The sequence below is a fragment of the Mus musculus genome, chromosome 18, assembly GCF_000001635.26.
Source record: "Mus musculus strain C57BL/6J chromosome 18, GRCm38.p6 C57BL/6J".
NCBI classification, from domain to species: domain Eukaryota; kingdom Metazoa; phylum Chordata; class Mammalia; order Rodentia; family Muridae; genus Mus; species Mus musculus.
Window position 1 is genome coordinate 56492989 of NC_000084.6, and position 11642 is coordinate 56504630.

General features: G+C 44.3%; 1 protein-coding gene across 3 annotated transcripts in view; it reads left to right on the forward strand.

Moving 5' to 3' along the window:
• Gramd3 (GRAM domain containing 3) overlaps nucleotides 1-10804 on the forward strand; it is a 116308-nt gene extending 105504 nt beyond the window's left edge. For all 3 annotated transcript variants that reach the window (XM_011246800.1, NM_001360917.1, NM_026240.2), the window contains exons 13-14: nucleotides 4332-4425; nucleotides 9600-10804. In XM_011246800.1, the coding sequence (XP_011245102.1) occupies nucleotides 4332-4425; nucleotides 9600-9641 (136 nt within the window). In that variant the 3' untranslated portion in view covers nucleotides 9642-10804. The remainder of the gene's footprint in view (nucleotides 1-4331; nucleotides 4426-9599) is intronic.
• Nucleotides 10805-11642: the final 838 nt, after the last annotated feature.

Sequence of the window (11642 nt, forward strand, 5' to 3'; positions counted from 1 at the left end):
ATTGCTGCACACAACCATCTGTACCCTAGTTCTAGAGTATCAACACCCTCTTTTGGCCTCCATGAGCTGTATACATAGTATATATGCGTTCACTCCTATACATGAGATTAAACATAATTATGCATATTACCTATATGCATAATTAATATATGTATGTACACATAAGCCATAGAACAAGGCCTATAGGTACTTGAGAGGCAGAGGCAGGTGGATCTCTGTGAAGTCAGCCTGGTCTGTATAGTGAGTTCCAGGACAGCCAGAACTATAGAGAGAGACCGTGCCTCAAAAAAAAATTATATATATATATAATAGAATGGATAGATACATATATAAATCAGAATTTTCTCCATTATGTTTTTACCACAGCTTTATAAGAGAACTATTTACAAGAGAACTATTACTCTATTTTTCAAAATAAAAATGTAGAATCATCTTATGTATATGAGTGTTTTGCCTGCAGGCATGTATGTGTACCAGAAGTCAGAAGAGGGGAGTCAGATTTCCTGGAACTGGAGTTACAAATAGCTATGAGCCGCCATGTGGGTACTGGGAAATGCACCCAGACCCTAGTACCCTTTGCTGCTGAGCTCTCTCTCCAGCTCCTATCACTGAGAAAAGTGAGAGTCAGGAATACATAGTGTCTTATCATTTATAATGACACAGGGGTTCACACATCAATCTGTAAACTGCAGAGCCCCTGGGCTCCCGGGTTTCCAGGGGATCTGATATCTTAGTGCACTCACGTCAGAGTCCACTAAAGTTTATTAAAGCTCATCACGGGGCCCGTCCCAGAGTTCTGAAGGAATAAGGCTGCAGTAGGGCTTCCCAGGTGACACTGGTACTCATCTGGAATCTTGCTTTCTACTCTCATCTCTCACTCTAGGTTCTTCTTCACTGTCTGTATCAGTTACCTGCAGGCCTTTTTCTATGGCTTACATGCAGGTCATTTGGGAGCCATAAATGCATACGTGAACCAATACATGATACAGAATCCTAACAAACAGTTTAGAACAGATCCATATAGCCTACCCTTGTATTGGGGTCCAGCCTCAACATGGGATTGCAGCTCCCAACTGGAAGCAGGGATATCTGGAAGGTACATAAAAAATAGACACAGGCTACTTTTCAGGTACAAACTGACAGGCAGTTTTTCAAGGCTTAAAGTCTCTCTCTCTCTCTCTCTCTCTCTCTCTCTCTCTCTCTCTCTCTCTCTCCTCTCTTTCTCTCTCTCCTCTCTTTCTCGCTCATTCGCTCGCAGCTTGAGGCTGCACACACTCTGCATTCTCCTGTGTACTTTTCTCGAACTCTCACACTCCTACACACCTCTGTGTGTTCCCCTTTCACTGTCTCACACACTCCTCTCTCTCACACGCACACTCTCCATACACACCTCACCTTCTCTCTTCACTCCCTCTTCACATGCTCTTCTCACGCTCTCTCACTCTCTCCACTTGCTTTCTCACTGCCTTTCTAGCCTTTCTCTCGCCCTAGTCTTTCACTGATACTCCAGAGGCAGGCAGGGAAAAAAGACATTGTATAATTGTTGCGAAATCAAATTCAAAAGAATAACCCCGTCCCACAAAGAATCAAGAATTACAGTTGTTCCCAGAGTTTCAAGCTTCCCCTATTGCCAGGCCTGTAGCCAAAATAATAATAACTGCAAACTTATCACTATTTAAACTTTAACTTATTATACTTCAGGGCTCAGAGCACCGAGGCCAGCTACTTGCATTTTCTTGTGAAGCTCTAATGATAAATGGCCTGGGCAAAGCTGCCAGGCAGTGGCCAGAAAGAATCAAGTTAACCCTTAACTCAGTAGTTCCGCTAGCTTTCTGCTTCTGCACATTGCACACGATGACTCTCCTAAGAGTCCCAGTGTTTGACTTAGTTTTACTAGGATAAGATTTTACATATTCTATACTTGCTTATCCAGGAACCACTCTTAAATATTGTGCAAAACTTATTTCATAATTTCAATAGTTTTTTCTTTTCTTGGGGTTCCAGAGTTGGCTGTATTTCATTTTCTAATTTCTTCAAACTTTCTTTGCAAGTCAAGCATTAATCTGGAACTACCATTGTGCAGTTATTACATTGTTTCCAAGATGAGAACACACAGTGTGTGCCTGGGCCATTAGGACTGTGCTGTGCTGTGCTGTGCCCCATGCCTCAATTTTTAATTGTTTAAGAATCATTACATCAAGGAATATGTAGTTTTACAGAATCCACCACAGCAGAAGGAGGAAGAAATAGTCAGATATAATAGAATAATTATGCACACCAAGGCCAACTGAAAACCAGTCATGCACAAATGAAATCTATATAGCCATTGTCCAGGGCTAAGGTTAGGAGAAATGGGAACAACTGTTTTTTACAAAGAGCTGCTGCGAGCTACTGAGATGTCTCCATCCCGGCCTGCTGCGGGCAGTCCCTGTCATGGTATGCTGTCCCCAACACCCTTGCTCTTCCATCATGTTCAAAATGTTAATGCCACTCTCTTTTGGTGTTAGAGGTGACTTCAAATGATTGTAGACTGTTAATTCCTATCTTCTTAGGAGTTGGTTTTATTAGAAAAATATGCCTCATGTTTTAGCACCATATAATTAACTTAGTACAGAGGGGGGGAATTCTAACACATGAAATGTTCATTCCCCTCTTGAAATACAATCTAAAGAAATGAATTGCATAGAAAAGATGAAATGTGCACGTGCGTGCATGCACACACACATACACACCACATACAACGTAAGGTTGGAAGATGCCTGTGAAAGGTAGGACAGTTGGTACAGCATCATCCGAGACCCTGACTTTCCCTGGGCCCTTTGTGCAGAGTGAGCCTGGTAGTTAAATCCACATGTGTAGCCCGACTCTGCACTCTCTGAGGAGCCTTCCTTTTGAGCCCATCCATTTGGCTAGCGTTGTTAGCGGATTGCAAGTTCCCCCGGAACCTACTTTTCTCCTCTAGTTCCATGCCTGGTGGTGAGAAATCTCTGTCCCTCAGAATCTCCTGTTGCTAAGTCAGTTCTCTGAACCGCAAATCCCCTCAACTAGAAACTCCAGGATTCTCATTCTATTTCCAGGAATTGATGATGTATAAACATACTACGTGTTCATAAAAGACAGCTTTCTTAAGATATAAGTCATCAACAGTGATTTTTCTAAGTGCCTGTTTCCAAAAATGAACCAGATAGAAACTAAATCAGACCTGTTAATTGAGATCCAAAAACTGAGCCACTGAAATTAAATCCTAACCCAGAGAGGCTGAAGAGCTGGCTCAGCTGTTAAAAGCATGGCTCCTGCTCTTGCAGAGGGACCTAGGTTTAGTTTCCAACACCCACATGGCAGCTCACAACCATCCATGAGTGTCCAGTACTCTTTTCTGGCCTCCAAGGGTACTTTATACATGTGATACACAGACCTACATGCATGCAAAACACTCATACGTGTAAAATAAAAACAAATCTTTAGGGCTAAAGAGATGACTCAGCAGTTAAGAGCAGTGAGTGACTGCTCTTTCAGCGGTCCTGAGTTCAAATTCCAGCAACCACATAGTAGCTCACAACCATCTGTAATGGGATCTGGTGCCCTCTTCTGGTGTGTCTGAAGACAGCTACAGTGTATTCCCATAAATAAAATAAATAAATCTTAAAAAAAAAAAACACCAACAACAAATCTTTAAAAATAAATAAATATTATTTTAAAGAATCACAGCCAAGAAAACTACAGATAATGCGGACCATGGAAATATAAGAAGTAATATTTGGCCATCTTCCTGAAACATGTTCTTACTCCAAACTTCCTATGGAATTAGCTGGTAGAGTACTGCAGTATAAATAGTCAATTGATACGATGAGTTAGTTATATTTATATATTTCTACGACAAGTCTTAAGGAAAGAACTGGAGTGGGGACTCATGGCTGTGTGGAAATTTAACTAACTAGGTAAAGATACTCTCTGGCTTTTTGAACACTCGAGTATAAAATGGTCTCCCATGGCAGAGACCAGCAGTCCTTCACGTACACATAGCTGCTGTGGGGAATGGAGGCAGTGTTAAGATCTAAACAAAGACTCTAACAAACTATGTACTTGAAAACAGTTGTCTGAGTGCTATGTTTAAGCCCAGGCACCTCAAGGTACTTAAGAAAAATACCTTAAGAGAGATCCAACTAAACTCAGAACTGGCCCCTAGACATCCGGCCTAGAGTTGAGAGTGACCGCTGTGCCTTTGTATCAATCGCAGGCAAAAGGATGCGGAGCCTCTCTGCTAGCCCAGTTTTCTGTTCAGACTTAACCCAGATCCATTCCATGAATGATGTTTCTCTCTTTCCTTACAGGCAGACAGCCCCATCCGGCCTGGGATCACAAATGCAGTTAAATGTGGAGGTCCTCTGCCAAGAACTTACAGCTAACATAGTGAAATTGGAAAAGGTAGGTTGATGTTTCCTGAGTACAGGAGCAATCCGGTCATTCCTTTCCAGCGCTACTGGCCTTGTTGGGTTTTTTGTTTGTTTGTTTCTATAAAGAAACGGAATTTAATCTCATTTTCTGCAAAATACCAATTAGGTTGGCCCATTGTTTGTGTCCTTGGCTGGACATGGGACCACGGGTAAGTGGCCAGTGACACTGGGGTTCATGGAGAGATGCATTTGGGTGTCAACCAGAGACTATTGGCCAGCCCCAGATGTAGATATCCAGCTCACTTAAAACATATTTAATCCCTGTTACTGCCTTGGCTGGAAGGAAAGAATAAAGTTTTAAATTACCTTGCTCAAGGTGGCAGAGATAGAAGGCTTAACTGGGGAAGTAGAATTTGAACCACAAGGCCAAGTATGGTTAGAGGTCCGCTTGCTTTAAAGGCTAGAGAGATGGCTCTGTGGTTAAGAACACTGATGACACTTCCAGAGAACATGGGTTTAGTTCCCAGCACCCACATGACACCTCACAACTGTCTGTAATTCTAGTTCCAGGGGGTCCAATACCCTCACACAGACATAAATGCATATAAAATTGATCTATGAACCAATGCATATAAATTTTTTAAAAATAAAATCATTTTTTAAAAAAAAGCAAAGCTAGATGTGGTGACACATGCCATTATAATCCCAGCTCTTGGGAGGCAGTGGCAGGAAGATCTCTGAGTTCAAGGCCAGTCTGGTCTACAAAGCGAGTCACAAGACAACCAGGGCTACAGAGAAAAACCCTGTCTTGAGAGGGTACAGGGGGAGTCTGCTCAGTGGTAAAATGTGTCTATCACTTGAGGAGGGGGGGGGTTCAACCTTATTTACTTATTTATTTAATAAATAAATCTGCTTTTCAGTTTAAGAGTATACTCTTGCTTCTCCTTCCAAAAGATCTTCCCTGGCTAACTCTGCTTAGCCTAGGGCATTGGTAGATTTAGGATGATAAGTGGAATGAAGGAGGAGGCGGTAACCATTCATAAATATCCCAGCATTCCACCTGATTACCGGGCTTATTTCTCCGTTCAAACGTTTCCGTCCTGTCCTATCCGGCGGCTCCTTTGGTTTCACACTAATCCTTTACCTGATACTCTAGCTGCTGCGCACTCTAGGTTTTGCGTTTTACTCACTCTGACTTGTAAATGCATTCCTTGCATCAGAAGCATGCAGTATGCTTTCTTCGCTTCTTCCTCATCTCCCACCAGGCCCTGCCAGGACGGCACATCCTGTAATAAGGGAACCGAAAACAGAAGGATGTTGGCCCGTACCATCGGCGGTTGGCTTGGCCCTGGGAGGCTCGAACCCAGCTCGGGCAGCTAGGGAGGCCGCTAGAAATGAAAGGGGTCTATGAAAAGTAGATTTGGGCCAAAATGTTCTCCGAGGCTGTTGCACAGTGGCCTGGCACAGCCCGAGAATGACAAAGCCATGCTCTACGGTGGGAAATCCCAAGACGTAACAATGCAGTTCCTTTCCGCGGTCAGTGACTGGTCACGGCCAAGCCTCATGGTCATCCCCCAGCCCCGAAGGCCCACCCACTTTTCTGATCGGGGGTCGGCACCGCTCCTTCAGTCACCCTCACAGCAAACCCAAGGGTAACAGCCCCTCCCGCTGCCCCTTCAAGTCCTATGAGGTCTGCCCTCAGATATCCCCGCATTCTTTTTCAGACACACCATGCTGGTCCCGACTACCCATCTGACACTGTGAAACCAAATCCCATCGTGAATTTTCTTTATGTTTTCTATTTATTATTATGGGGTATGGGGGATATAACGAGAGTATACCGGTATGCCCCTGAACAACTATCAGGAGTCGGTTCTTTCATCAGCGGGTTCCAGGAACAGAACGGAGCTCAATAAGCTTGCCCTTGCAAGCATCTGCACCCACCCACCCGTCTCCATGCCTCTATTTATGTTTTCTAAAGATCCTGAGAAACCAACAGTTCGTATATTTACTGACCACTGACTGGGGTTTGGGTTCTCGGTTGCTTAGTGATCTCTTTTGTTTGGGTTTTGCTTTTTGGCTTGTTTGTCTCTGTAGGTGTGTTTGCCTATTGTGGATATTGGTCTTTTACTTCGATTCCTTTTCACCCTTTCTGCTCCTGTTTTTTTCCACCTATCCTCTTTCAAACTGAGAGTTGGGCAGGGCTGGTATGAAGCAGAAATGGCGGGGGTGGGGGTGCAGGAAAGGCAAGGCTTTGGGGTTTGTTTGGATTTTGTTGTTGTCGTTTTTTCACGTGTGTGTGTGTGTGTGTGTGTGTGTGTGTGCATGTGGGAGTCATTGTGGGTTCCAGGGATTAGAATCAGGTGGTCAGGCTGGGCAGCCAGGACTGGCCCCTCAACCTCTAACTAGAGTTGAGAATTACAGCATGGCCTGTGTCATAGTCGCGGGTGAAACAATGCTGAGTCAGGGCCCCAGTTTCCTTCTCTGCTTCTGGGAAAAAACACTGGCTTTTCTCCCTCCCTCCTTCCCCCCTTTCCTTCCTTCCTTCCTCCCTCCCTTATTTCCTTCCTTCCTTCCTCCCTTCCTTCTTTCCTTCCATTCTTCTTTAAGGACTTCTTTTCTGTGTATGAGTCTTTTGCCTGCATGTGTATAGATGCACCACGTGTACTCTAGGACCAGGTACCCAGGGAGGACAGAATTGGGTATCAGATCCCCTGGAACTGGAGTAATAGACAATAGTGAGCCACTGTGTGGGTGCCAGAAACTGATACCAGATCTTCTGCAAAAACAGCAAGTGCTCTAACCCACTGACCCATCTCTGCCCACCCCAGTTTGTTTGTTTGTTTGTTTGTTTTTAATTTAATGCACGAGTGCTCTGCTGCACATATTCTCCGAATGCCAGAAGAGGACGTCAGATCCCACTATAGATGGTTGTGAATCACCCTGTTGTTGCTGGGAATTGCACTCGGGACCTCTGGAAGAGCAGCCAATGGTCTTAACCATGGAGCTATCTCTCCAGCCCCTCAGTTTTGCTTTTTTTATTATTTTTTTTTTTTATTTTATGGATCTGAGTGTTTTGACTGCATGTATATATACATACACCACATGTATACAGTACATAAAAGGCCAGAAGAGGGAGCTGGACCCTCCCATCCCTCCTGCAAAACTGGAGTTACAGACATTTGTGAGCTAGCATCTGGGTGCTGGGACCTCTAGTCTTAGTTGCTTCTCTTATACACCCGAGGCCCACCTGCCTGCCAGTGGCATTGCCCTCTGAGCTAGGCCTCCCTACATCCATTAGCAAGTAAGAAAATGCCTCCCAGACATCCATCCAACAAGCCAGTGTGACGGAGGCAACGCCTCAACCCAGGCTCCCTTTTCCTGGGTGTCTCTAGGTTCCTGACTAGGTGAAGGCAAAGCTAGCTGCGACAACCACTGACCCGCCTCACCAGCTCAGAATGATCTAAATTTTATTTGTATTTATTTTTAGTGCGTGAATATGTGCCTGTGTGTGTGTGTGTACACCACATGCATACACGTGCCCCTTGAGGATAGAAGTTATTAGATTACCTGGGACTGGAGTTACAGGCAGTAAGCCACCACATGTGGGTGCTAGGAAACAAACCAGGCTCCTCTGCAAGAGCAGAGAGTTCTCTTACCTGCTGAGCCATCCCTCCAGCAGCCCATCTCCCCCAGAAGTTTTTAATAGGTAAAGAAGTCATTGTTTATTTAGGACTAGAAGTGGTATCGGTGATAGAGAAACAGTGGGAAGAACATTCAGTTTTAGAGGTTTTATTTATTCTTGCTCTGTCGCTTGCTACCTGTGTACATGGTCCTATCACTGATCATCCCTTACCCTCAGTTACAAATGGAGACCCTGCTTCTGTATGGGGTGGCATAGTCAAGGCTAGAATACATAAATATGTACCTACCTAGGCTTGTTAGAACCTGCGATGGTTTGTATTTGCTTGGCCCAGGGAGTGGCACCATTAGGAGGTGTGGCCTTGTTGGAGTAGGTGTGGGTATGAGCTTAAGATCCTCATCCTAGCTGTCTGGAAGCCAGTCTTCCATTAGCAGCCTTCAGAAGAAGATGTAGAACTCTCAGCTCTGCCTGCACCATGCTTGCCTGGATGCTGCCATGCTCCCACCTTGATGACAATGGACTGAACCTCTGAACCTGCAAGCCAGCCCCAATGAAATGTTGTCCTTTCTAAGAAGAGTTCTTGGTCATGGTGCCTGTGCACAGCAATGAAAACCCTAACTAAGACAGAGCCCCCTTACTTTTTGCTCCCCGAGCATGCCTGTAGGATATCACAGGCTTCCTCCAAGCAGTCCCTTAGTTTGCTCTGCAGCTATAACTTAGTGCTCGCAAATTGGGTAATTTGTAAAGAAAAAAAGGGTATATTAAGCTCTCAGTCTGGAGGCCAGGGGGGCTAAAGTCAGGACGTCATACCTAGGGAAGGACTTCCTGCTAATGGGAACTCCATGATGAGACAAAGTGAGCTTGCTACCTTGGATAGCTCTTCTTAGTCAATCACTGATGCAATTGTGAATAAAGCCCCAAATCAAAGGATCACCGACATAGGACTTTGGGGGTTCTGTTTAGTAGTGGGGCTACAAATACCAGACCATAGATGAAGGTTGTGTTCTTTTGAGCCATGGGATTCTCTATTCCCATCATAATACTGGTTGTGCAGCAACCCTTGCTCTGAATTCTTTGTTTGTTGGTTGGTTTTGGGGGGGTTGGGTGGCTGGGTGGTTGGGTGGGTTTTTGTGGGTTTTTTTTATTGTTGTTTGTTTGTTCATTTGTTTGTTTTTGAGACAGGGTTTCTCTCTATGTAACCCTGGCTGCCCTGGAACTCACTATGAAGACACCGTGCTAGGATTAAAAGGGTGTAACACTCTTCTGTTCTGAATTCTTTAAAACTCACCTAATTCGTGTTTCGTGAGAGCATTTTAATGCCCAACTGTGGACTGGAAGTCAGTCTCCTGTAGATAGTATACGTAGGAATGTGTAATGCCATTGCTAAACATTATGACACGTCTGCTACTTAAAGCCACAGGGCAGAGCTTTATTTAAATTTGACCTCCGAATAGCTTTTTTTATTCTAGATAGAATAATGTCCAGCATTTCCCGGCCACAGCAAATACACTCTTAAGATACATATTACTTATAATAACGCCATCTTTTTTTATTGTTTCAAGATACAAAACAACTTACAAAAGCTGCTTGAGAATGGTGACTGAGTGACCAGCTGCTGGGACCAACATAAATACCTCACGTTCTCCCTTGAAGACGGTGCTTCTTGAGAGTCTGTTGTGCGCCCCCTGCTGGCCAGAGGCGCGAGACGCTGAGAATCCAGATGTGTTTGCCCTTTGGAGGTCTCCAGCTTAGGAAAGGGGGTGGGGAAAAGGGAATGAGTTTGCTTTTGTGCAATAAAAGTTGGCCTTGTCTCTGCTGCTGCTGCCTGAAGATAACAGACCCATCTCGGGAGGTGAGCAAGGTCCCGGAAGACACCTGTAGCACGAGGGTTATGGTAATGATCAGGAAACACAGCACTCCATGCTTTTCAGCCCTTTCTTAGCCTTCTCTTTCATGCCTTCACCCATCCTGGTCAGCCATCAGACCTAAGGGGTACACTGTTTACCAGCAAACTCAAAATGGTCCTTTAGAGAATTAACCACAAACAAGGCAAGAGCCTTCAACAAGGTGGTGAATATCTCCTCCTGAATAAGCTTGCTTCCAACCCCTGTATTTTTGTGGGTTTTTATTTTCCCCTTTCTACTCTTATGTTCTGATTTCTTTCATCTATGCCTTTTAATTTCCCAATTCAGTTTTGTGAGCCTGCCCGGTAAAGTGAATTAAGCATCCCATCTGCGTTGTGCTGTCTTGTTCCCGTGACGAGTACTTAATTGAAGTGATTCTCCTCAGCCTCCCGTCAGGAATTTTTGATCACATTCAGTTTAAATCACATTCACTCTGAAACCAAAACTAATCTTTCAGCCAAAAGTTGTCATAATGATTTAACATGGGACGGAAAGCCCCGTTTCTAGGATCGTAAGCGGACGACAGAAGCAGCGTTGAAGCAGGATGTCTGTGTTGGACTCTAAAACCCATCTCAGCATGGTAATTGGATGTCTTTCTCCTACAATAAAGCAATAAGTGGTGGTCTGCTAACTTTACTTGCAGTATGGGTTGGCTGGTTTTTATTAGTAATTATTTAGGGTTTGTAAGTATAAAACATTCTATCTGCAGTGTGTCTTATAAATCATTTCTATGAAATGTGTTTTGTTTAATCAGATAAGCTAATAAGTGGATTGGTGATGTCGTGTGTATTTGCGAGCATACTGGATAACTGTACCTGGTGCACCAGCTATTAATAAATCCTCATTGCCTAAGGCACCCTAGCTAATGCTGTTTCCTGCATTTGTAAATGCTCTTGCCAAAGACTTGCGGTGGTGTTTAAATCTCCTCACATCCACACTATAACTTTCAGCTTCGTTCTTACTGCCACCCGCCACCGCCACCGCCACCGCCACTGCCACCAATGTCAGCACCACCATGGAGTATTTATAAGTCAAAAGAAAGTTTAAGGGTTTGTTGTTGTTGCTGTTTGTTGTTGTTATAATGGTATCAAGGGGGGGGAAATGAGCTTTGAAATTAATAGGCGAATGTTTGATTCCTAGGTTTGATTGAGATTTTAAGAGGTGTTCAACCTCAGACATGATAGTCTGCCTTCCTCTTACCTGTTTTATTAATGAGGCTGAAAGTACCAAAGAAAATGTGCCAGTGTGAAGATGGTGGAGCCTCTAAAGCATGTAGCTTTGCTGGGTTTCCCAGAACAGATACCATGGGTTTTGTTTGGTTTGGGAGTTTCTTTGGGGTTTGGGGGTTTTTTTGTTTGTTTGTTTGGTTGGTTGGTTGGTTGGTTGGTTGGTTGGTTGGTTTTCAAGACAGGGTTTCTCTGTGTAGCCTTGGCTCTCTGGAACTCACTCTGTAGGTAGACCAAACTAGCCTCAAGCTCACAGAGATCTGCCTTTCTCTGCCTGCCAAGCACTAAGATCAGAGCACACGTCATCCCCAGCCTCTAAGAATGTCCCTTGAACTGGTAAGAGCACAGTTGCTAAGGAAGGTCCCCGGTGCGATTTTGCCATCTCACCAGCTCAGGATATCCTTTCATGTGCAACATCCCCTGCCTCTTTTATGACATCTTTCTATTTGGAGTGGGCAGCATACACACCATGTGT